At 36.7% G+C, this 27047-nt stretch overlaps 1 protein-coding gene across 1 annotated transcript in view; it reads right to left on the bottom strand.

The window, feature by feature from the left end:
* Positions 1-12613: 12613 nt before the first annotated feature.
* Positions 12614-27047, bottom strand: part of LOC123533981 (argininosuccinate lyase-like) — a 57874-nt gene continuing 43440 nt past the window's right edge. The window contains exons 11-15 of the mRNA XM_045315993.2: positions 25970-26029; positions 19026-19109; positions 18440-18520; positions 17685-17791; positions 12614-13412 (exon numbers count right to left, since the gene is read on the bottom strand). Of these exons, the coding sequence (XP_045171928.2) occupies positions 13268-13412; positions 17685-17791; positions 18440-18520; positions 19026-19109; positions 25970-26029 (477 nt within the window). The 3' untranslated portion in view covers positions 12614-13267. The remainder of the gene's footprint in view (positions 13413-17684; positions 17792-18439; positions 18521-19025; positions 19110-25969; positions 26030-27047) is intronic.

The following is a 27047-nucleotide window of genomic DNA, read 5'->3' on the forward strand; positions in this document are numbered from 1 at the left end:
CTTCCTCTATTAAGTCTCAATAACCTGATACCTAAGATGTATTTCCCTTCATCTAGCAAGTCTCTATAACCTGATATCTAAGAGTTATTTCCCTTCCTCTAACAAGTCGCTTTTTGTTTTATTTGATTTGGGTTTAAAGCCGTTTTTCAATAGTAGTATTTCAGTCATATAACGGCGGGCAGTTAACTTAACAATATCGTTTATCAAGAAGTCCCGAAGAACATACGCCCCGCCTAATGATCGAAATCAAGACCCCCCGTAGACCAACACACTACCTACTGAGCTAAGCGGGCGGGCTTCGAGTCTCTATAACCTATTTAAGAGTCATTTTCCTTCCAGTAGCAAGCCATTATAATTTAATATTTAAGAGTTTTTCCCTTATATACTTTCTCTAGCAAGTCTCTATAACCTGATACCTAAGTTATTTCCCTTTCTCTTGCAAGTCTCAATAACTTGATATCTAAAAGTTGATACCTAAGATGTATTTTCCCTTTATCTAGAAAGTTTCTATAACCTAATATCTAAGAGTTATTTCACTTCCTCTAGCAAGTCTCTATAACCTGATATCTAAGAGTCATTTTCCTTCCAATAGCAAGCCATTATAATTTAATATTCAAGAGTAACTTTCCTGATGCGCAACCTATTTCCCTTCCACCTCTCATGTACAAGGTGTTATTACTTTGAATACTAACCAACATTCTAATATGAACAAAAGAAACGTTATGCTTGCAAGCATTTATTATCTGGTGTAAGAAAGAGTTATTTCCATTCTACTAGCAGGAAGTCATAATCAAATGTACTAGGAAATTTTATTTTCTTTTTACTGGTAATTACAATCTGACAGGCAGGGGTTATTTCCCTTCCACTGGCAAGCAATTGAAATATCTGCAGATGTTATTTCCCTTCCAATGAAGGGCAATTATAACCTCACATGCATGGGTTATTTCCCTTCCACTAGAAAACAATTATTATACTATTATCATATCAGATTAATACAGCGCCCTTTTCATGATAAACACGTTCAAATGCGCTTGACAGCAACTGCTTCCACACAGGGCGCAAAATCACCCTCTACTAGTACAGACACAGAGCGATCTGACCTGTGGGACAGAGTGAGATAAAGTCCCCAGAACAGACAGATAGAACTTTTCAGATCAGGGATTCTTTGCTAGTTCCAATTACAAAAAAAGTATGCGTTTTCCCGATTAGTTGAAGAAAATTCCCAATGAATTGCCCGTCCAAAAATTGTTAAAAAGCAAAAAGTACTCAAAAAATCATCTAAATAGCCAATATTAAATACTTCTGATATCCAGTGATAGAATCTGGTATTGAAATGGAATCATTTTAAGACGTTAAGCTCTTGCAAAATTAATTATTCATTTTGTACTCTTTCCCAATTTTGTGCAGAACAACGTGAAGATTCCCAATTCAAAAGGTAGCGCTGTGTTCCCAGCATGTCAAATAAAAATCCCCGCAGATACAGACGTGGCCGGCTAACTTAACCTAGCTCTTTTCGAATAGACAGTTTGGTTCTTTAATATGCCCGGTGTATAGCACCTATATACGCGGAGCCGTCTTTCCTTGGAAGAACCAGTAAAGGCCTCTAGTTAGGTGGGAGACACACAAGAGCATCTCAGAAATTCCCAGTTCCTGGACCGGGATTCGAACATCCGACGCCTGGGTTGACAGTCAAACGTGTTACCACTAGACCATCGGCTAATATGCAAGTAAACTTCTCTGACAAAATCAATTAAAATCCGATACTAAAATCATCTTAATCTGATATGCATTTAACAAGCAGATTATAATCTGTTGAACGGGGAATTTTATTTCCCGTCCAATAGCAGGCAATTATAAACCGGATCTGCAGGAGTTATTTCACCTCTATTCACAAGCAATTATAATCTGATATTCAAGAGTACTGTCCCTGCAAGTTATTTCTCTTTCATTGCTTTAAACTATTTCCGAAAAAATTTATACAGTATTGATTAACTGCATACGCATGTATCAGTTATTACGTGTTCTTACGTGAACACGAACTATTTGATAAGTGTGAACGAATAGTATAAGCTATTTTGAGCCGGTTTAGTAACATAAATGAAGCGTTTTCGTCACTCTGATAAAAGATATTAAGGTTCATGGTGATGGAAGGCCCTAGGTGCCCACCGAACATTATTTTATATACGGACGGGCATCTTGGTAGAGCAAACGACCTACTGCAAGCGTACTGGATGGCTTTCTGACATGAAAATCCCATATTCAAAGCTTAATTTCAAACGCATAGTGATTCGAAGTCAGCGACCATTGGCCCTCACGTTATAACTTACTATGGGCGCACAGAATATACAATGCCAATTTTAGTGATTTTTGTATAATTCATACTAAATTCTATTATAGATTTTGCAGATCATACATTAACTCTAAAAGAAGATCATCATTTTTAAAGGAATCTGTTGTAACAAAACAAAATCTTTTCGCAAGAAATAAGGGAAAATTTAAAAGACAAAAATAAAAATATCTCATTAAGTTAATTGTGAGTTTTAAAAAAGCAAAGGGATTAAACAGACCTAGTACAATTATCAGGTATAAATACTCGAGTCACTGCGAACATAGATAGCTAATGATTTAATGAGATTGTTGAAAAGCAAGTTATTGTTTTTTAGAAAAGGACACAGTAAAATGCAAATTTGTCTGAGATTAAAATAAATGCTTATATTTGCAATAAACTGCATAAGTATGGCGTTTCGTAGTAAAACAAAAGTTTCGTGAATTTGAAAGGGAAATTTGGAGATGAAAACAATGCGAAATAACGAAATTTTCAGGAAATGCGTGTGTTTAAAGAGGACAAGGAAGAAAGAAATGCAATAATTGTATTAAATTGTAATGTTCTTCCAAGTATTAAAACGTTACATGTTTTCGACCCACTTTTAACGTAAAATGTAAACATTGAAATGAATAACATGTATACAGTTTTTTAAGTTTTTAAATGGTTCAGCTGAACACCACTGTCACCAACAATGCTTACAACAGTCCATGGTATAATTGTGGAGCATTAACTTACGTTTTAATTTTCTTGCTGAAATTGTATATAATTGTATGCATCCAATTCAAATGCTTTTACACCAGCCTGCGTAAGACTATTATGTGTAAAATGATAACGGCAATTGAGCCGCACCATGAGAAAACCAACATAGTGGGTTTGCGACCAGCATGGATCAATGGACAATATGCTTTGACAGCGAACAGCATCGATTCTGACCAGACTGGGCTGATGCGCAGGCTGGTCTAAATCCATGCTGGTCGCAGACGTACTATGTTGGTTTTCTCATGGCGTGGCTCAAATACATTTGTCATACTGATTGAATTGTTGTACCTTGCTAAGACGTCATCCAGTCATTTATGAAAGTGTCTAAGAAATGTTCCCAACGTAAAGATAAAATGTAAATATGAATTTTCGAAGTTCAAATGGTAATTATGATGCGGAGACTTTGCAACACTGTACGTGAGACGTTATCACATATTGTCCGTTATCGTTGCGGCCTTGCAACATTTATGTAGCTTACATAAGTTTATTTGTAGCTAGTTCGTTTTATCTTTCAAAATTCTGCAAATAGCTAATATTGCTTCCACACATAAAACTCATCTTTTCAGTTATGAAAACATAGAATCAATGCTTTATTGCACATAATAAATGAATCAACAAGGTCATACGAAGCGACACCGTAACATTGTCGTTGAGATATGTCACATGAAATAGATGAGACTTGACTTACGTTGGAACGTAGTTCTCCTGGAGTGAGTTTGCCGGGTTGTAGTGATGAATATAGCAAGTCTATCCCTCTGATCCGTGACATTCCGTGCAAAGCATGGTTGTAAATTATCTAAATACATGTACACTGCTGACTAGCGTACAAATTAAACCAACTAGAGCTAATGCGGTCTCAATCAAATCGAGTCTGCAATATTTACTATTTGTTTTGTCCTCGTTGCTTCCGAGGGATTTTTTTTTCAGATTTGTTAGGGCCTAATATATTATGTTGTTATTAAGTGATTAGGTATATATCTATTTCAAGAATTTTACAAAAGCAGTTGATAATTTTAGGTTTTTATTTAATAATAACATCCTTACATTCTTTAAAGATGTTTCAGCAAAAAACTTTTTATTTAGACTACAGTATGTTCTTTGATTTTAATGCCCCCCGAAGGTGGCCATATTAAAATCGCAATGCCCGTCCGTCCGACCGTAACTTTGTAAAATTCATTCTGTTATCCGTGAAGGAATTTTGAAATAGTGTGGCATAAATATTAACTTAATGAGACGACGTTTCATGTGAAACACTCAGACCCCTATCTACAAGGACAAGGTCACACTTAGAAGTCAAACATAAATAGGGTTTGTTTCGTGTCCTGATCGTAACTTTGCTATTCATCAAGAGGTTTTAAAGGTACTAAGCATAAATGTTTATCAAAATGAGAACCCTAGCTTCAAGGTCGGACTTAGTGCTCAAATGCCATCCATGGAGGGATTTTGAAATATTTTGGCATAAATGGTAACCATAATCAGGCAATGTTTCACGCGCAAGACCCTGGCTGGCCCCAATTTCACGAAAAAACTGTTATTTCAAATAATTGTTTCTGTCCTTTATGCGTCTTCAATATTGTTTTTTTCATCCATAACAGAACCGTATATGTCTCTTTTATAGATCAAAACACAATAATTCTGAATTTTACAGAAAACGAAGTATAGAAAAAAGAAATATACTTAAGCTAATACTTAAGTTCATTATATCGTGCTTAAAGAGAAGTATCATATTTGTGTGGCAAAAGTAAGTACTGCAGAAAAATACTACTAGCCATAGTGTATTTTAGCTATAAATACATTGTTACAGAAAAAAAAATCAACTTTTAATAATAATTACTTAAGTAATAACACGATTTTAAAATATAAAAGACTTAACTAAGTAATAACTTAAGTAATTACTTAGCTAAGTCTGTTATTTCAAATGCCTGCATTTGCTCTTTATGTGTCTTTAATGTTGACTTTTTTCAGCTATAACAGAACCGTATATTACTATTTCATAAATTAAAATACAACAATTCTGAATTATAAAGAAAACGAAGTATAAAAATTAGAAACATACTAAAGAAAATACTTAAGTTCGTTATATCGTGCTTAAGTAGAAATGTGATATTTGCTTGACTGAAATAAGTACTGCAGACAAAAACCACTAACCATAGTATAATTTAGATACAAACACATTGTAATAGAAAAAATCAACATGAAATAACAATAAATTAAGCAATAACATAATTTTGAAATAACAGACTTAACTAAGTAATTATTTAAGTTTTTTTTTCGTGAAATCGGGGCCTGGTTCCTTACTCCAAGGTCAAGGTCATATTTAGAAGTCATATCTTAATAGATAACTCTTTTATCGCTGAGGGGATTTTGAAACAACTTGGCATAAATACTCAAGACCAAGACCCTAGCTCTAAGGTCAACTTTACCTTCAGAGAAATTAATTTTCTGGTCGAAAAATGAGTCATACCTAAACTATTCTGGCATATTTTGCGCATCGAACTGTAGCATTCTTGGGCAAACCTCGGGGGCGATTGTCACTGATAGTGCCAGCTCTTGTTTGAGCTTCAGTTCTAACTTTGAGAGTTATATATATTTGTAATTTTCCCTATAAAATGTCAAGGTCTGTAGAGGCTATTGTCAAGTTACCTTAAAGGCACACAATAAACTAACTGTAACCTTTTGTATTTCCATGATGCTATCTGACTAAAGTACATCTCCTATTACGCTATACTTAAGATCTGAAGACATGCTATTGGCAGTCCGTTCTGACGACCAATCCGCTAGCCAATCAGAAGGCTTACTAACAACTTTTTGAAGATTAAAAAATCTATATTTAGACTTGGTTTTTGATATTTACATTTTTATGACGTAAAGGTTCAGATAACCGGTTAGCTTTGTCGGTAAAGCGTTAGGCTCTGTCGGTAGAACACTTGCTCTGTAAGCGACGGGACCCGGGTTCGAGTCGCTGACTGCCTGCACATTTTTCTTAATCTTTGACATTCGAACAAGTCGTCTGATTGGTTAAAATAAAACAATAGATTTGCGAAAATTAAAATAGCAATTCTTGAAAAATCAAAAATATACAGAAGATGAATGAGAATGGGTCATTCGTGGATCTTAGTTTTCAAGATCAAGTACTTCAGTCAGATTGTTCCATAATTGTAATTATACATTTTTTGTATCGAAAAAAATGAGAAATAACAAGTATCTTATTACAGTTTGACAGTAACAGATATAAAGCTAAGGCAATGTATTACTAAATATATCATTCAATTAATGTAGTAGTATGCACGGTACTTCCATGTATTAAGGTGAGGTTAGACCACACTATGTTTCTATATACAGTGTAAGATATTAATTATTCTATTTTAATAAAACTATACTGAGAAGAGAATGACTGAATAAGTTTGCAAATGAAGTTATGAAAACAGGGCTTAGCTTGTCCGCCTGTCATCTTGTACAATAGTTGTATGATACCAGTATTACCAGAACATTTTGCACAGTTCATGCGGGAAGAAAAAGTGGACCACTATGTATTGGTGGGGTTTTAACTCTTCTAATTTGTTGAATACCGATGGATAAAATAAATGCTATAGCCTATAATTAACGGTCAATGCGAATACGGTAATGTTACATACCGATAGCCACACGAAAACTACATGCAGATATAGACTTGCCACAGTTCGCCACTGCGAAAATCTAAAGTGGTAATATTGGACTGGGAATTCACGGCATGACATGTTATGGGAAATTTCATAGCGCGGTTCTGTACTGATAAGCTACAATTGGACAGTTATATAGTATGTTTCTGTATTTAAAAGCAACAAGCACCTGCTCTCAAATTTTAGTCGTAGATCTTCAAAGTTCAGGCTCATTAACATCGTCATCAGGTGCACACTGCAATACAAATGACTGTGTCATCTCACTGGGCAGAACATTTTCCTTTTACTTTTAAAATCCTTTCCCTGTTATATTTCTATAATAACTTGGTCCATCTTTCAATTTAGAGAGTACCATTAACTGGTAAAAGGGGTGCTTACCAAAAATAATACTGACTGAATGGCAAACAGTGCAGATCATGATCAGACTGCACGGATATGCAGTTTGAGCATGATCTACACTGGCTGCAAAGGCAGAATGTGATAAGAGAAGGATGTCCCATTTTCGAAAATACTGCTTTAAAATTTTGCATAAATTTTTTATGCAGTTTAGCGAACAAAAGTTTTGCGTTTTATATGCTTTGACGACAGAAGTATATGCTGCACCAAACCATTTTACTGTTGTCTATTTCTATTGTTGACTTATTGCCTGGTTACTATTTCATCCTTCTACTGTACACCACTTTTAAAACTTATAGCAGAGACATGAAGTATACCTGACAGACAAGCTAAGAGACAGTGTGATTACTATAAGCCTCCTTTAATCACAAAGTGATTGAAGGAGAAGTGTGATGGTGTTAAATGAATGAATGACGTAGCAACAAGCAAAATCATCAGAAAAGATGCTCGATCTTCGACAGGAAAGTGTCACTCGCATTCTCACGTCTGTTGTTAACTTATTCGTAGAAACACTGACCTAGTGACATACAATATACTGTAACTGATAAAACGTTATGTCTAATTGTATCTCAACACACATCACTTTTCAAAGATCGTTCATATAAGTCTATTTCTACAGTATTTGCTTAATTGTACATACATTCTTGGATTTCTGATTTTAAGTTGGAATACCCGAAATATGCCTAAAATTCTGCATTTCTACAGATCCTTTTAGATGACTGCTGACTTAAAACGTTTTTGACTTTGATAATGACTTTTTTTTTCAAAATCGCTCGTCAGTCGATAAATAAAATAATACCGGAAAACAGAGCCTTCGTTATTTTAACAAGAGGGCCAAGATGGCCATAGGTCGCTCACCTGAGTAACATACAATAAAAATGTAAACATGCTTTACCTAGTGATTTCATGAAGACAAATATTCTGACCAAAAACACGAGGCCTCTTGGGTGCGAACAAGCTTATTCTTTGATTTGACCTGGTGACCTAGGTTTTGATGCTACTTATGATGACCAGGATAAAAATTCATCAGATAATTCATGCAGACAATAATTCTTACCACTCTGGATCTGACAGAGTCATCATGGAATCTAAAATTTATTGTTCCTGAAGATATTTTGAAAGTTTTTATCAAATCAAACCAAAAATGAAGTCTATATGGCTGCAAAAGAAGAAGAAGAAAAAAAAACAAAAAAAAAGCAATTTTTGGCCCTTTAATGGGCCATAACTCTGGAACCCATGATTGGAACAGGCTAATTTTCAAACAGAGTTTAGATATTACACTGTTGATTGCAAAATATGGTCTCTATCACGTTCACAAGCCAAAGATAGCAAATTTTAACTCTTTAAGGGGCCGTATCTCTGGAACCCATGATGGGACCTGGTCAGTTCTCGACAGAAACCGATAAATTATGCAAATACAAGTTGTGAGCAAGTCTGTTTAAAACTGATAGCAATATGTGATCTCTATCGTGTTCAGAAGCCAAAAATAGCAAATTATGGCCATTTATGACACCATAATTCTGGAACCCATGATGGGATCTGGCCATTCGAAAGAAACGAGATATTATGCTAATACAAGTTATGTGCAAGTTTGATTAAAATTAATTGCAAAAATATGAACGGACGACAGACGGACGGACGACGGACAAAATGCGATCACCAAAGCTCACCCTGTCACTACGTGACAGACGAGCTAGAAGTCTTTCACTTTAATTATCTGTTCTCTGTTGTAATTTACACTTAAAATATACATAGAATTTTTTACTCTTTAATCGCACCCCCACCCCCAATTATTACATATTATTTTATGACTCCTTACATAAGTCACAGATGCAAATGTACTGAAAATAAAAGTCAAAATGAACCCAAAAGATTAAAGTTTGATAGCCTTTTTTCTATAAGAACATATAAAGAACGCGGAATGAATTTAAAGTATTATTAACTATTTGTTTGTTTTTGGTTTATTTATTTTTGTTGGGTTTAACGTCGCACCGACAAAATTATAGGGCATATGGCGACTTTGTAGCTTTGATGGTGGAGGAAGACCCCAGGTGCCCTTCCGTGCATTATTTCAACACGAGCGGACACCTGGGTAGAACCAGCTGGATGGCTTCCTCACATGAAGAATTCACGCCCCGAGTGAGGCTCAAACCCACATCGATAGGGGCAAGTGATTTGAAGTCAGCGACCTTAACCACTAGGCCACGGAGGCCCCTGATTTTGGTTTAACGACGATTTAAATCTAACCAGTGTTCCTGGATTCTGTACCAGTTAAAACCTGCTATACGCAAGTCATTGAAATCGCCATGAGGGAATGACAGAATTGAAGTTCCAGTTTGCTTTAGATACTCGGCATCAAGCAAGTTTCTGGTACCATTTTTCAGGTCTTTGTGATGATATGGCCACGGGGTGAACCCATGACCTCTAGGCATCTGTACGGACATTATTTCAAGCCACCGACTTTACGGAATCAAACTGGTAAATGTATCTATTCAGTAGGAAGGCAATCATAATTTTAATATGAAACATGTTTTTCTTAAGTGATTAAAACTTTCACAGATTATGTTTAGGACCTCGTTTCTGCCAGCACAAACATATTTTTGATAATTATTTTTGTAAAATCAAACACCATGCATTTATAAACGGCTATTTTTTTCAAAAGTTCTGTGACTATTTGAAACAAGACAAGGAGCTGCGTTCAATAAACGCTTGATGTCCCCGGTGGCATCCTTGTCGATAGATTTTCCAAAACGAGGTCAAGGTCAAGGTCAAACTGAGGTCAGGTGATGTTTGAAGATGAGGAATGGTCACAGGTTACATCTGTATTAGTATCAATTCATTCTTGTAAGCGGTATTGATTTTGTTTGTTTGTTTTGGGTTTAACGCCGTTTTTTTCAACAGTATTTCAGTCATATAACGGCGGGCAGTTAACCTAACCAGTGTTCCTGGATTCTGTATCAGTACAAACCTGTATTCTGCAAGTAACTGCCAACTTCCCCACATGAATCAGAGGTGGAGGACTAATGATTTCAGACACAATGTCGTTTATCAAATAGTCACGGAGAACATACGCCCCGCCCGAGGATCGAACTCGCGACCCCGCGATCCGTAGACCAACGCTCTTACCTAATGAGCTAAGCGGGCGGGCCAAGCGGTATTGATGCTAGACGAAACGGTCCCATTTGGTTAACCAAGAGATGACCCATACAAAGCAACCTAAGTTCAAAACCAGGTCAAGGTCAATGTCAGGTGATGTCTGAAGATGAGGAATGGTCACAGGTTACATCTGCGTTAGTATCAAGTCCTTCTAGTAGGGGGTATTGATGCTAGACGAAACGGTCCCATTTGGTTAACCTCGTACGGACGAACGAACGGACAGGACAATCACTATATGCCTCCCGCATCAGTAGATGCCGGGGGCATAAAAATATTGGTAAAACGATGGACGCTTCTCGAAGTATAATCATTGCACATCAAAAGCACAAAAATGGAATCCATCGACTAGGCACATACCTAGTAACAAGTTATGCACAGGATCTGTGCATCTCCTCCCGAGAGTGAAGCTTCCTATTAAGTTCAGCTGAATTCAAGCTAGTGATTGCTGAGGAATACTCCAGACAAGAAACTATAGTATACTAATGTTGAATAATCGAAGGGCAGTAACTCAAACGAAAAATCATCCAAACGGAACATGATGACAGTCATGAGGTACTTCACCTTTTGGGAGTGAAGCTTCCTATGAGGTTTTGCTGAAATCCAGCACTGTGGAAAAGAATTGCGGTACGGACGGACATACGAAGCAGTGGCTATATGCTTCCACATTAGGGATGCATAATGAAATAAAGAGAAATGGAAACTTCACAAGTCGCTCAACTCGACAAAAACGAAAATGTTTCAGGCTTGGTTTGAATGAGCCTGTTCATGGACGGTAGTGGAAATGCATGCTATCGTCACGCCCTCTAGCCCCGGGTTGAGCAGAACTCAACATTTAAACATGCTAAAAGTACAAAAAGTAATTTAGAGACATCCGCAGGTGTATTCAAACGGCGATGAACATGGAACCTTCAATGATACACGTGTTGAGGCGTGTAATTCCATGAAGAGCGGCGTTTGGTCCCCAGGTAAAGTAAAGGATTTGCCCCAAACGAGAAAACAATGAAACCTAAATGCCAAAATCTTGCATAATATGGTCAGTTTCAATCCGAATTCAGAGAAAAACGCAGCCAGCTATACAATTGTGCATATCTGCCAGTGAAACGAGTTTTCAATCCTTTGTTAAATACTAACTGGAAATTTAAATGTGGGAAAAAAACAAAGATTAAATTGAGTGGTACCTTTATTATATTGCAGAAACTTACAATAAATGAACAACATTGTTAACAATTTAAACAGCTAGGTAATGTTAATATTAAAAGTGTTTTATTAGATAAATACCAATAAAAAATGTATTGATTTTTGTTTTTGTGGGGTTTAACATCGCGACGACAAAATTATCAAGCTTTGTGGTGGAGGACGATGCCCCTACGTGCATTACTTCATCACGGGCAGGCACCTGGGTAGAACCACAGAACGTATGTAAGCCAGCTGGATGGCTTCCACACACGAAGAATTCAACGCCCCGAATGAGGCTCAAACCACATCAGTGAGGGGCAAGTGATTTAAAGTCAGGGGCCAACCACGCCACTACGGAGGCCCCCTCAAATAAAATAGGTAATAACTATTAGAAATAAATACTGACTACGAAGAGGAACTTCTTTAAATAATTTTAACGTGTAATTTCTATGTTCTTCAACAGATGAAGTCTGATTAGGAAACAAAAATATATCCAGGAGTGAAGACCATTCTTGAAAGTACATCTTAACATCTATAGGTGATCTGTCAAAATATTAATCAATTACAACTGGAATTATAGTCAAAACATACATTAACTAAAATGTACCATTTGTTTTGTTTTTTTTTTTAAAAAAGAAGTCAAAAGATACAAACAGTGTCGAAATTTGATAGCATGTTTTATAAGAGTTTAAAGAGAACTGGGTCTGGAATGAAATAAAGTATTACAAAGTATTAATTTGCTGTTTTTAATAAGGTTACAGCATTTCATGAGCGCCGATTCTTGTTTAGGTTGCGGAAATTTCTACATGTCCGATTCTTTCAGCTTAAAGTAGGAGCTATTATCCGAGTGATTTAAAACTATACCAATTAATTTAAACTCTGAAAATATCAAACAAGAGCATCAATATTTTCTAAACTGGATACACAGATAATTGTATATCAAAATTTAGAAGCGAGTATTACTGGTATATCCTAATATTACCATGTGGGTACATTTCGGCTGGTATGTTTTAACCTACACACAAACAACTGCACACAATAAAATTTTGGACCACAAAGATGGTCAAGGGCAAAAAAAATATTTGTGTCCATTACACTGCTCTCTCAAGCATTTTAATTACATAATGCAAGTACATGTAGTTCCTTTGCAATCAATATCTCATTCATTCGTGTATGAACAATGTAATCCATCATTTATGAGAAGTATAGAACAAGCCGATTTTAGATTCTCAGTTGAGCATATTATGTCTTTCAGATTTTAAGTTCACTCAACCAGTTGAGCATATTATGTATTTCAGATTTTCAGTTCACTCAACCAGTTGAGCATATTATGTATTTTAGATTCTCAGTTCACTCAACCAGTTGAGCATATTATGTACTTTAGATTCTCAGTTCACTCAACCAGTTGAGCATATTAGATTCTCAGTTCACTCAACCAATTGAGCATATTATGTATTTTAGATTCTCAGTTCACTCAACCAGTTGAGCATATTATGTACTTTAGATTCTCAGTTCACTCAACCAGTTGAGCATTATATGTACTTTAGATTCTCAGTTCACTCAACCAGTTGAGCATATTATGTACTTTAGATTCTCAGTTCACTCAACCAGTTGAGCATATTATGTATTTTAGATTCTCAGTTCACTCAGCCAGTTGAGCATATGTATTTTAGATTCTCAGTTCACTCAACCAGTTGAGCATATTATGTACTTTAGATTCTCAGTTCACTCAACCAGTTGAGCATATTATGTATTTTAGATTCTCAGTTCACTCAACCAGTTGAGCATATGTATTTTAGATTCTCAGTTCACTCAGCCAGTTGAGCATGTTATGTATCTGTTCCTGCACACTGCTCAGTGCTGTTCCTCCGTAGGCCTTGTACTGACTCACTGATGTCTCATAATTCCAGATCTCTAATACGTCCTTCTCAAACATGCAACTACAAATACAACCAAACATCTATAACAAATAACACAATGTTATCTCTTTTTGTACTTGTCTTAAAGAACCAAGTGGAGGTAACAGAAACGTGTTGGTTTAGAATAACTTATTTAACAGACAAGAGCACCGCAATGCGGAGCAATATACGCCCAAAAGTATGCATCTTTACCACTAAGTGTGACCTTGACATTGAAGAGAGCCATCCGAAACATGTGCTCGGCACGTCGTCTCGATGTGGTGAAAATTTGTGCCAAGTTTTTTTTAAAATCCTTCAAGCAATTCAAGAGTTACAGAGCGTACACGAAACAAAGTCATATGACAGACTCCTAAGTGTGACCTTGGCCTTGAAGCAAGCTATCCAAAAACATGCGCTTTGCACAGAGCGGACAAGAAATTGCTAACGGACGGACGGACAGATGGACACCAGTGTCATAACATAAAACGATTGTGAGTATAACAAGAGCTGTCCGTAAGACAGCGCGCTCGACTTTTCCCAGTGCTTGACTCTGAATTTGAGCTGTGCTAGTAAAAAAAATCCCAGTGCTTGACTCTGAATTTGAGCTTTGCCAGTAAAAAAAATCCAAGTTAAAAAGGGGCATAACTCTGTTAAAATTCAAATTATAGTTACGAGAATTGTGTCTCCTGATGTAGACTTTGATAGTAAATAACTATTTTGAGTTTCAAGTCAAAAGCTTTAATAGTAACAGAGATATATGACTTAATCAAAAAATTTAACAAAAAATCTAAGTTAAAAGGGGCAAGATTCTGTCAAAATTCAAATCAGAGTAATAGGACTTGTGTCTCCTGGTGTAGATTTTGATAGTAAATAACTATTTTGAGTTTCAAGTCAAAAGCTTTAATAGCAACAGAGATATTTGACTTTATCAAAAACTTTAACCAACGGCGACGCCGACGCCGGGGCGAGTGCAATAGCTTTAAATTTTCTTCGAAAAGTCGAGCTAAAAAGGAAAATACTTAAAATACAATTTTAACAAAATTTCTAAGTTAAATAGGGGCATAATTCTGTCAAAATTCAATTCAGTGTTATGAGAATTGTTTCTCCTGGTGTAGACTTTGATGGTAAATAAGTATTTTAAGTTTCAAGTCAAAAGCTTTGATGATAACAGAGATATTTAACTTTATCAAAAACTTTAACTAAAAAATCTAAGTTAAAAAGTGCATAATTCTGTCAAAATTCAAACCAGAGTAATAGGACTTGTGTCTCCTGGTGTAGATTTTGATAGTAAATAACTATTTTGAGTTTCAAGTCAAAAGCTTTAATAGTAACAGAGATATTTGACTTTATCAAAAATTTTAACAAAATTTCTAAGTTAAAAAGGGGCATAATTCTGTCAAAATTCAATTCAGTGTTATGGGAATTGTTTCTCCTGGTGCAGACTTTGATAGTAAATAAGTATTTCAAGTTTCAAGCCAATAGCTTTGGTAGTAACAGAGATATTTGACTTTATCAAAACCATTTACCAAAAATTCTAAGTTAAAAAGGGGCATAATTCTGTCAAAATTCAAATCAGAGTTATGGGGATTGTTTCTCCTGGTGTAGACTTTGATAGTAAATAAGTATTTTAAGTTTTAAGTCAATAGCTTTGATAATAACAGAGATATTTGACTTTATCAAAAACTTTACCCAACGGCGACGCCGACGCCGGGGCGAGTGCAATAGCTCTAAATTTTCTTCGAAAAGTCGAGCTAAAAAGGAAAATACTTACTTTAAAAAGAATGTATAATATGCCTGAATTTTCATTAAACACTTGTAAGAAATTTGACAACAGTTAAAAAATATTCGTCAAAATTAAAAAAGAACAAGAGGGCCATGAAGGCCCTGTATCGCTCACCTGACCTATTGACCTAAAGGTCATCAAGATATTTTCATTAAGATATGGTCATAAATGTGGCCTCTAAAGTGTTAACTAGCTTTTCCTTTCATTTGACCTGGTGACCTAGTTTTTGATCCCATATGACCCAGATTCAAACTTGACCTAAAGATCATCTAGATTAACATTCTGACTAAGTTTCATGAAGATACAGTCAGAAATGTGGCCTCTAGCGTGTTAACAAGCTTTTCCTTTGATTTGACCCGGTGACCTAGTTTTTGATCCTACATGACCCAGATTCGAACTTGACCTAAAGATCATCAAGATCAACATTCTGATTAAGTTTCATAAAGATACAGTCATAAATGTGGCCTCTAGAGTGTTAACAAGCTTTTCCTTTGATTTGACCCGGTGACCTAGTTTTTGATTCCACCTGACCAAGATTTGAACATGACCTATAGATTATCATGATTAACATTCTGACCAAGTTTCATTAAGATTCAGCCATAAATGTGGCCTCTAAAGTATTAACTAGCTTTTCCTTTGATTTGACCTGGTGACCTAGTTTTTGACCCTACATGACCCAGATTCAAACTGGACTTTGAGATCATCAGGAGTAACATTCTGACCATGCTTCATGAAGACCAAGATTTGAACTTGACCTATAGATTTGAACATGACCTATAGATTATCATGATTAACATTCTGACCAAGTGTCATTAAGATATGGTCATAAATGTGGCCTCTACAGTGTTAACAAGCTTTTCCTTTGATCTGACCCGGTGACCTAGATTTTGACCCCACATGACCCAAGATTCAAACTTGACCTAAAGATCATCAAGATTAACATCCTGACTAAGTTTCATAAAGATACAGTCATAAATGTGGCCTCTAGAGTGTTAACTAGCTTTTCCTTTGATTTGACCTGGTGACCAGATTCTTGACCCTAAATGACCCAGATTCAAATCGAACTTGGAGATCATCATGAGTCACATTCTGACCAAGTTTCATGAAGAAACAGTTATAAATGTGGCCTCTACAGTGTTAACAATCTTTTCCTATGATATGACTCATGATTAACATTCTGACCAAATTTCATTAAGATACAGTCATAAATATTGACCTGGTGACCTAGTTTTTGATCCCATATGACCCAGATTCAATCTTGACCTAAAGATCATCAAGATTAACATTCTGACTAAGTTTCATGAAGATACAGTCAGAAATGTGGCCTCTAGAGTATTAACTAGCTTTTCCTTTGATTTGACCTGATGACCTAGTTTTTGTTTTGTTTGTTTGTTTGTTTTGGGTTTAACGCCGTTTTTCAACTGTATTTCAGTCATGTAACGGCGGGCAGTTAACCTAACCAGTGTTCCTGGATTCTGTACCAGTACAACCCTGTTCTCCGCAAGTAACTGCCAACTTCCCCACATGAATCAGAGGTGGAGGACTAATGATTTCAGACACAATGTCGTTTATGAAATAGTCACAGAGAACATACGCCCCGCCCGAGGATCGAACTCACGACCTCGCGATCTGTAGACCGACGCTCTACCTACTGAGCTAAGCGGGCGAGCGACCTAGTTTTTGACCCTACATGACCCAGATTCAAACTGGATTTTGAGATCATCATGAGTAACATTCTGACCAGGCTTCATGAAAATATAGTCATAATTGTGGCCTCTACAGTGTTAACAAGCTTTCCTTTTGATTTAACCCGGTGACCTAGTTTTTGACCCCACATAATCCAGATTCAAACTTGACCTAAAGATCATCAAGATAAACATTCTGACTAAGTTTCATAAAGATACAGTCATAAATGTGGCCTCTAGAGTGTTAACAAGCTTTTCCTTTGATTTGACCTGGTGACCTAGTTTTTAACCCCAGAAGACCCAATATCAAACTTTCCCAAGATTTAATAAAGGGTAACATTTTGACCAAGTTTCATTAAGATTGGGCCGCAATTGTGACACCTAGAGTGTTAACAAGTTTTTCCTTTGATTGGACCTGGTGACCTAGTTTTTAACCCCAGATGACCCAATATCAAACTTTTCCAAGATTTCATTGAGGGTAACATTCTGACCAATTTCCATTAAGATTGGGCCAAAATTGTGACCTCCAGTGTTAACAAGCTTTTCCTTTGCTTTTGACCCGGTGACCCCAGATGATCCAATATCAAACTCATCCAAGATTTTATTGAGGGTAACATTCTGACCAGGTTTCATTAAGATTGAACCAAAATTGTGACCTCTAGAGAGTTAACAGTCAAATTGTTGACGACGGACGGACGACGGACTGATGACGGACGATGGACACAGGGCGATCACAAAAGCTCACCGTGAGCACTTCGTGCTCAGGTGAGCTAAAAATGATACCATCTTTTGAGACCTTAACCAAAGAGAATGTATCTAATTATAATACACAATGTGTTATTATACCTAACAGTTTTAAAATCCTCCAATGTTAGCTTATCAATAGTGCAGCGTTTAGTTTCAGCAAGTGCCACACACCCTCCTGAAAGACCATGTGCTGTACGAAATGGTACCTGCAAGAACAAATGAATATATCTTTTATTATTATGTCCAACATTAAAAATAGAAAATTTAATTTCACTGCAAGTACTGACATAGCCTCATTATTGACCGCCAATATCTTATGTGATTGTTCTAACTTGACCTTGAGGACACTTCACACTTTCACTAGTTATTCCTTACTTCCATTGTACTAAGGAAGGATGGATAGTTTCTACAGCGAGTGCCTTTAAATATTGTAAGTCTGTGTCATTATTTGCAAATATCGGCGACAAAACAAACCATTGCAAATACATCCGTCCTCCACCTCTGATTCATGTAGGGAAGATGGCAGTTACTTGCAGAGAACATTTTTGTACTAGTACCAAACTTTTCCTTTGATTTGACCTACTGACCTAGTTTTTGACCCCACATGACCCAGTTTCGAACTTGACCTAGAGATCATCAAGACTAACATTCTGACCAAGTTTCATAAAGATTGGGTTACAAATGTGGCCTCTAGAGTGTTCACAAGGCAAATGTTGACGCACGCCGGACGACGCACGCCGGACAATGACCAGTCACAATAGCTCACCTTGAGCACTTTGTGCTCTGGTGAGCTAAAAATAGGAATGCTGGAAAGCCAGCAAACAAAGAAACGTTACACTATACTCTAATCTTACCCCTTTTCTAACCAGGTAATATGCCAGATCTGTGGCCAACATGTCCGGACTGAGTGCTGCTCTCATAGCTTCCTCATGAATCTGAATATAAGCAGAAAAATCCTAAAATACACAATCTGTTAATATAATTTTTTGGCTGGATTTATCATCACATAGATACAGTTATAGATCATAGGGTGACTTTCCAGCTTTTGCTGATGGAAGACCCCATGTGCCCCTCCCTGCATTATTTTAGACACAAGCGGACACCCGTGTAGAACCACTGACCTTCCATAAACTAGCTTGAGGGCTTCTTCACATGAAAGAATCTACACCTCAAGAGAGGCTTTGAACCAACATGTGAGAGGCAAGTGTTGTGTCTGACTAAGCTACTGTTACAACGTATCCTGCTGTATCTGGCATAATCTCACCTTCAGAAATATACGTATTAAAGAATTTAGAATTATTCTACAAAAGCATCTTATGTGCAACAAGACTTTTCGAGTTGTTTTACAACAGACAGTAAGCAAAGTAATTTTTTATATTTGTTTTACAAATGTAACTTATGTCCAGTAAAACCTGCAATATCTTTGTTTTACGAAAGTACCTTAAGTGTGGTGATGACTCCAGTTGCTACCTGTAGTGTTCCTTCCAGTGTGTCATAGACATCAAACATGGCTTCTTTATCCTCCTGAAGTATAACAGAATTTAATATTACCCTGGTCGTACAGACCCTACTATAGCCGTACTGATAATAGCTAATCTGTGGAACTTTTTTAAACAATTACAAACTGCAAAAAACAAGAGGGCCGCAGTGGCCGCTCACTTGAAATTGACTGTTTGACACTGTATGAGGGTCGTTTTGACTATAACGACAATCGCACGCTACCACATAATTTTGACATGCAAGATACTTGTGTTCTACAAGAATATACATGGATGACTCCGTTAAAATTCTGCAAAGTTTTATTGAAAACTTAACTATCACACGGTTTAATAGGTTTAGTTTTGTATCAGGTGTAGTCATATACACTAAGCAAAAATACATGTAGCTATGAAAAGCAAACAACAAGAGGACCATGATAGTCCTGAATCGCTCACCTGTCCCCACATGACCCAGTTTTGAACTGAGTATGACGTCGTTTTTTCTATTATTTGACATAGTTACCTACTTTTTGAGCTCATGTGACCCAGTTTTAAACTTGACCTAGATATCAAGATAAAAATTCTGACCAATTTTCATGAATATCCATTGAAAAATGTGGCCTCAAGAGAGGTCACAATGTTTTTCTATTATTTGACCTAATGACCTAGTTTTTGAAAGCACGTGACCCAGTTTTGAACTTGACCTAGATATCATCAAGGTGAACATTATCATCAATTTTCATGAAGATCTCATGAAAAATATGGCCTCTAGAGAGGTCACAAGGTTTTTCTATTTTTATACCTACTGACCTAGTTTTTGACCGCACGTGACCCAGTTTCAAACTTTTCCTAGATATCATCAAGTTGAACACTCAGACCAATTTTCATGAAGATCCATTGAAAAATATGGCCTCTAGAGAGGTCAAAAGGTTTTTCTTTTTTTAGACCTACTGACCTAGTTTTGACCGCAGCTGACCCAGTTTCGAACTTGACCTAGATATCATCAAGATGAACATTCAGACCAACTTTCATACAGATCCCATGAAAAATATGGCCTCTAGAGAGGTCACAAGGTTTTTTATTATTTGACCTACTGACCTAGTTTTTGATGGCACGTAACCCAGTTTCAAACTTGAACTAGATATCATGAAGATGAACATTCAGACCAACTTTCATACAGATCCCATGAAAATTATGGCGTCTAAAGAGGTTGCAAGGTTTTTTTATTATTTGACCTACTGACCTAGTTTTTGAAGGCACGTGACCCAGGTTCAAACTTGACCTAGATATCATCAAGATGAACATTCAGACCTATGCTCATACAGATCTCATGAAAAATAAGGCGTCTAGAGAGGTCACAAGGTTTTTTATTATTTGACCTAATGACCTAGTTTTTGATGGCACGTGACACAGTTTCGAACTTGACCTAGATATCATCAAAGTGAACAATCTGACCAACTTTCATGAAGATCCATTGAAAAGTATGGCCTCTAGAGAGGTCACAAGGTTTTTCTATTTTTAGACCTACTGACCTAATTTTGGACCATACGTGACCCATTTTCGAACTTGACCTAGATATCATCAAGATGAACATTCTGACCAACTTTCATAAAGATCCCATGAAAAATGTGACCTCCAGAGTGGTCACAAGCAGAAGTTTACGCACAGACGGACGGACGGACGACGGACGCTGCATGATCACAAAAGCTCACCTTGTCACTTTGTGACATGTGAGCTAAAAATGTGAAATTAGAGCATACATAATAGTACGTTGTTCTTTAGAAATACCTGCAAGGCAGATACACAGTTAACTGCATAGCTACTTCATACAGTCTGCAGTATCAGAGAAAACTGTCTACAGATGGGTACGTAATTTTAAAAATAGTCAGAGAGTTTTTAAAGACATTGCTCATCCTGGCAGGTCCAAAACAGCAGTGGCGTCAAAGAAAATTGCTGCTGTAAGAAGCCTGATAGATAAAGATGCCAGGTTCATGGTGTCCGAGATAGCGTCTTTTCTTGGCATGTCAATGGGCAGAACTCATGAGATTCTCACCAAGCACTTGGGTTTGTGAAAGGTTTGTGACAAATCGGTGCTCACAAGGAGCAAAAGGCCAATAGGGTCAAAAGTGCTAAAGAAACGCAGAAAAAGTTCTCAAATTTTGATAATCGCACAATGTCACAGCTCCTAACAGGAGATGAGACCTGGATATACTTTAATAAGCCACAAGGTTTCGTTGTCAACAGTGGCTGTGAAAAGGTGACCGTAGACCAGTGATTGCAAAAAGAACTAAAAGTGTCAAAAAGGTTTTGTATTCCATCTTTAACTCAAGAGGTACTGTTGTAAAAACTCCTACACCATCAGAAAGTCACTGGAAAGTTATATAGAGACAAAGTACTAAAAGCTGTTGATCGAAAATACAAATAAATGCCTCCAAAGACTGGTCTTTGTGGTCTTCAGCTGATCCATGTAAAATACTACAGCTCATAAAAGTGCAATCCTTCAAAAGTTTCCGAGAGATGAAATAGTGGTACAAATCAGTTATCCCGCTTATTTACCACATCTACATCCTATGACTTTTTCCTCTTTCCAAGGCTGAAACAGATGCTGACTGTGTGCAAAGATTTATTGAATAAATCACCTGGGAGTGGCATTTTCAGTTACCTTAGACCATACCAAGGAGAGACTACTAGGAAGCTTTCACCTCTTCTTGACTGCGGAAGTACGTGGAAGTCAAGGGCGATTACTTTGAAGGGATAAACCAAATTTGAAGTGTACAGAAAGGCTGTGTACTAACTTCTAGCACAATATTCATTATTTTTAGAATGGCCCTCGTATATGTATGACACACTGAATCTTGAATGTAACAAGTGTTTAGAAAAAAGCATAAGACAGGTCAAGTGCTTCCATTTTAACAAATCTGATAGGTCCTTACAAGGATGCTATGGACCATATTTAATGAAGATTCATAAGAAAAAGTCAGTTACAGATATCTCAGTATGTCTACAGGGGCTAAGTGCCTCCATTTGAGGAAATTTAAGTTAAACATAAATTTATAAGCATGCTACAGACAAAGTTTGATGAAGCTCTATCCAGTGGTTCATGAGAAGAAGTCATTTTAAGGTCTTTTTTTTGTAGCTGTAGTGGTGCCTTTAAGGGGCAAAGTGTCCCCATTTGAAAAAAAAATGGGGAGGACCTTAAGATGATGCTTAAAACAAAGATTGATAAAGATCCAACAAGTGGTTCGTGAGATGAAAGGTGTTTGAATTTTTAGCACTAGTAGCCTAACACTCCTGTTTGAACGAATCTCAAAGAGGACCTTTATATGATGTTACTGACCAAATTTGAGGAAGATCCGTCCTGTGGTTCATGAGACAAAAACACTGAGAGGTTTTTCTATTTTTACATCTAGCAGCCCCTAAGAGGGGCCAAGTACCCCCATTTGAACAAAATCAAGTTTGATGAAGATCTATTGACAGGTTTAAGAAAAGGACTTGTTTAAATGTATCTTCTATTTTCATTTTCTTCCAATGACACAAGTACAATGCATGTCAGTTCAGTACAATGGACAAGTGTGTGAAGTTTCAACCCATTTCCATTCGTGGGAATTGAGATACCAATTCACAATACAAAAAAAAACTTAACTGAAAATTGCAAATTCGAAAAAATAGCATAATTTTGTACAAAAAGCCAAACAGAGTTATGGAACCTATTTTATCACAATTAATTAGTGTGTGAATTTTCAATTTTCCATTCCTATAATTGGTTACAGAGATACCTGCCTACACACAAAAGCTAAACATAATCGGGTCACAGGTGATTTTTATTTTTATTGGGTTTAACTTTGCGCTGACACAAGTTAACTATAGGCCATATGGAGACTTTCCAGCTTTTGTTGGTGGATGAAGACCCCCAGGTACCCCTCTGTGCATTATTTCATCACGAGCGGGCACCTGGGTAGAACCACCAACCTTCCATAAGCCAGCTGGATGGCTTCCTCACGCCCCGAGTGGATCACAGATGAGGACGCCAACTCCAAAAAAGGGCGAGTTCAATAGCTTTACATATTCTTTAAATAATCGATCTTAAAAGGGTAATAATTCAAGCAAAATGCAAGACAAAGTTATACTTCTTCGGCTAATGATGATAACTAGAGTACAAAGGTTCAAAGCTATAGCTCTTATAGTATTCAAGAACAAGAGGGCCATGATGGCCCTATATCGCCCACCTGAGTACCACTGCTCTTAATGATAAGATCAAGTTTTGACATAGATCACATAGCCACACACTTTATATATCATCAGGATGAATATTTTCTTGTAACAGTCCCTTTTGACCTATGGGTCACATAATAGTCATAGCCAATCTCCATACCAAGTCTGAGGGTCATTGGCTCAAATGCTGCATTTTTGTACTAGCAATACTATAACTTACCCTGGAAGACTTAAATAACATTTAAAAGCAATCTCATTAGATGCTGCTGAGGTATATTCATTTACATAAAGTTAAGGGAGGTAATTTGTCATAAATTCAGTCAAAAGTTATCTACCCTGATATCCAAGTCCATCGCATAAATGATATTTCAAATCTAAATCTTCATTGGTTAATGAGATACACCCATTTTAAATTGAAACAAAGGGAAGTAATTTGACACAAGGCAGTCTGAAAGACAGCTAAATCCCCCGCCACTGTAATGGATAGTGAAAGACTCATGAATTCTGCACAACGTCTTTTTTTTTTGATGAGGTGATCGTATGACCCAAGTTTCATGAAAATCATTCAAGGGGTTTAGGAAATACAGAGCTCAAACCTTTGACCTTGAGTTGTGACCTTGACCTTGAGCTGACATGGTTCACTCATGAGCTCTTAATGAGATGATCATTTAACCCGAGTTTGATGAAAATCGTTTAAGGGGTTTAGGAGATACAGAGTGGACACAAAATGGAAGGCTCAAACCTTTGACCCTAAGCTGTGACCTTGACCTTGAGCCAGCATGGCCGACTCATGGGTTCTGCACATCGTCTTGATGAGGTGATCATTTGACCCAAGTTTTATAAAATTCCTTCAAGGGATTTAGGAGATACAGAGCGGATACAAAACGGAAGGCTCAAACCTTTGACCTTGAGTTGTGACCTTGACCTTGAGCTGGCATGGCTGACTCATGCGTTCTGCACATCGTCTTGATGAGATCATTTGACCCAAGTTTCATGAAAATCCTTCAAGGGGTTTAGGAGATATGGAGCGGACACGAAAGTGTTACGGACAGACGGAGACCATTCCTATAACCCCCACCACTTGTGGCCGGGGATTAATAAAATCAGTTCATAGTTATCTTCCCTGATTGTCTCAGTGACAATAGTGAAATTTCAAATAAGTCCTATAAATACTTACTGAAATAAATCCATTTTTATTAAAATCAGGGGAGGTAATCATGCATTGGTATATGCATGTAGAAGATAGAGAGTACAAGCTTTACAACAATATATTAGAAAAGTAAGTTAAAGTAGAAATTTCTTACCATCGAAGACATAAATCAAGTTTCAAACCAATCTCATTGGAAGTTGCAAGGTATATTCATTTACATAAAAGATAAAGGGAGGTAATTTGTCATAAAATCAGTCAATATGTATCTTCACTGATTGTCCAAGTCCACCTGATGGCATAAATGAAATTTCAGATCAGTATTTTCATTAGTGAAAGAGATATACCATTCTAATTTGAAACAAGACGGCAATGAAGGCCCTGTATCGCTCACCTACCTACTGACCTAAAGATCATAAAGTTTTACATTCTGACCAAGTTTCATTAAGATATGGTCATAAATGTGACATCTAAAGTGTTAAATAGCTATTCCTTTGATTTGACCCTGTGACCTAGTTTTTGACCCCACATGACCAAGATTCGACCTTGACATAAAGATCACCAAAATTAATATTCTGACTAAGTTTCATGAAGATACAGTCATAAATGTGGACTCAAGAGTGTTAACAAGCTTTTCCTTTGAATGACCTAGTGACCTAGTTTTTGATCTCACCTGACCCAGATTTGAACTTGACCTATGGATAATCAAGCTTAACGTTCTGACCAAGGTTTATTAAGATACGGTCATAAATGTGGCCTCTACATTGTAAACTAGCTTTTCCTTTGATCTGACCCTGTGACCTAGTTTTTGACCCCACATAACCAAAATTCAAACTTGAACTAAAGATCATCAAGATTAACATTCTGACTAAGTTTCATGAAGATACAATCATAAATGTGGCCTCTAGAGTGTTAACAAGTTTTCCGTTTGAAATGACCTGGTGACCTAGTTTTTCATCCCATCAAACCCGGATTTGAACTTGACCTATAGATAATCAAGATTAACATTCTGACCAAGTTTCATGAAGATACATTATAAATGTTGCCTCTACAGTGTTAACAAGTTTTTCCTTTGATTTGACCTGGTGACCTAGTTTTTGACTCCGGATGACCAAATATCAAACTTGTCCAAGATTTTATTGAGGGTAACATTCTGACCAAGTTTCATTTAAGATTGGGCCAAATTTGTGACCTCTAGAGTGTTAACAATCTTGTCCTTTGATTTGACATGGTGACCTAGTTTTTCACCCCAGCTGACCCAATATCAAACTCCTCCAAGATTTTATTACTGGGTAACATTCTAACCAAGTTTCATTAAGATTGGGTCAAAATTGTGACCTCTAGAGTGTTAACAGTCAAATTGCTGACGATACCGCCGCCGACGGACGACGGACACAGGGTGATCACACTTTGTGCTCAGGTGAGCTAAATATTGGACCTAAACAAAACTCTTAGTCAAAACCAACACTGATGATCAAGTGATGGCAATACCTAGAAAAGTCAGATGAGCTGAAATAGTTATAAATAGTGTCACAACACAGTCTTACCTGTAAATCTTTGTTGTATGTGCTCGGAATACCTTTCAAAGTCATCATGAAACCACAGCACTAGAAGAACCAAATGACAAGTATGTAGCATTTGTCAGAATATGAAAAATAATGTTTAACAATGTCATGTATGTAGCATTGGTCAGAATACGAAATATAATGTTTAACAATAACCATCAGTGCACTAAATACTGTCGACTCTTGTTTAATTTGATGTTATTTTAGTACTAACAAAATAACAGGAGGTTCTAGTAAATCACGCAAGGAAGACCTTGACCTTTTCACCTGGCTTCTGACCAAGTTTGGTGAACATCAATTAAGCATTAAGTTATTTAAAGGTTTTTCTATTTTTTTTGCAATAATGGACCCCAAAATGAGTAACCAAGAGGTCCAACCAAGAGGGTACTCTAGACCAAGTTTGGTCAAGATCCATCACATGATACATGAGAAATTGCTAAGAGTTTATTTTCTATTTTTAGCTCTGGTGGCCAGTAGAAGGGGCCAATCAAAACCATTCGAATGAACTTGAGAGATGTCCATGCCACGATGCTACAGACCAAGTTTCATAAAATTCTAAAGAGAACATGTTAAAATAAAAATCTTAAATCCAGGAACATTGACACCGGACCATCCACCTGTATTAATACCTCATTCCGAGCATAGTTCAGGTCAGCTAACAAGGCAAAAAGCTGAAGACAAGGACATCGGCTAAATTAAAGACAGTTTGAGATGGTGATAATCCCAACCCCCATTAATGAATTAAAATTATGAATCTCTTATTACTGGTCCAATTTAATAACCTAACCCTATTTCAAAACTTAAAGGCTCATAATGCCTTTGTTTATAATGTGGCTGCTACATTTTTTGTTATGGGCATGAAATATCAAGAAATTAATATAACTGTTTTCTCTAGCATTTGTCAAAGGCCTGAATACTGATTAACACAGCAGAGTTTTATTGAATCCATTATTTTTAATTATCTCCCTTTATGGCTCTGACAGTGTAAGTTCATGTGCAGAATTCAAGGTAGTGATTTTCTAACCCTGTAATCATGCGTAACACCTATTTGGACAGCTGT

The sequence above is a fragment of the Mercenaria mercenaria genome, chromosome 12, assembly GCF_021730395.1.
Source record: "Mercenaria mercenaria strain notata chromosome 12, MADL_Memer_1, whole genome shotgun sequence".
Taxonomy (NCBI): Eukaryota; Metazoa; Mollusca; class Bivalvia; order Venerida; family Veneridae; genus Mercenaria; species Mercenaria mercenaria.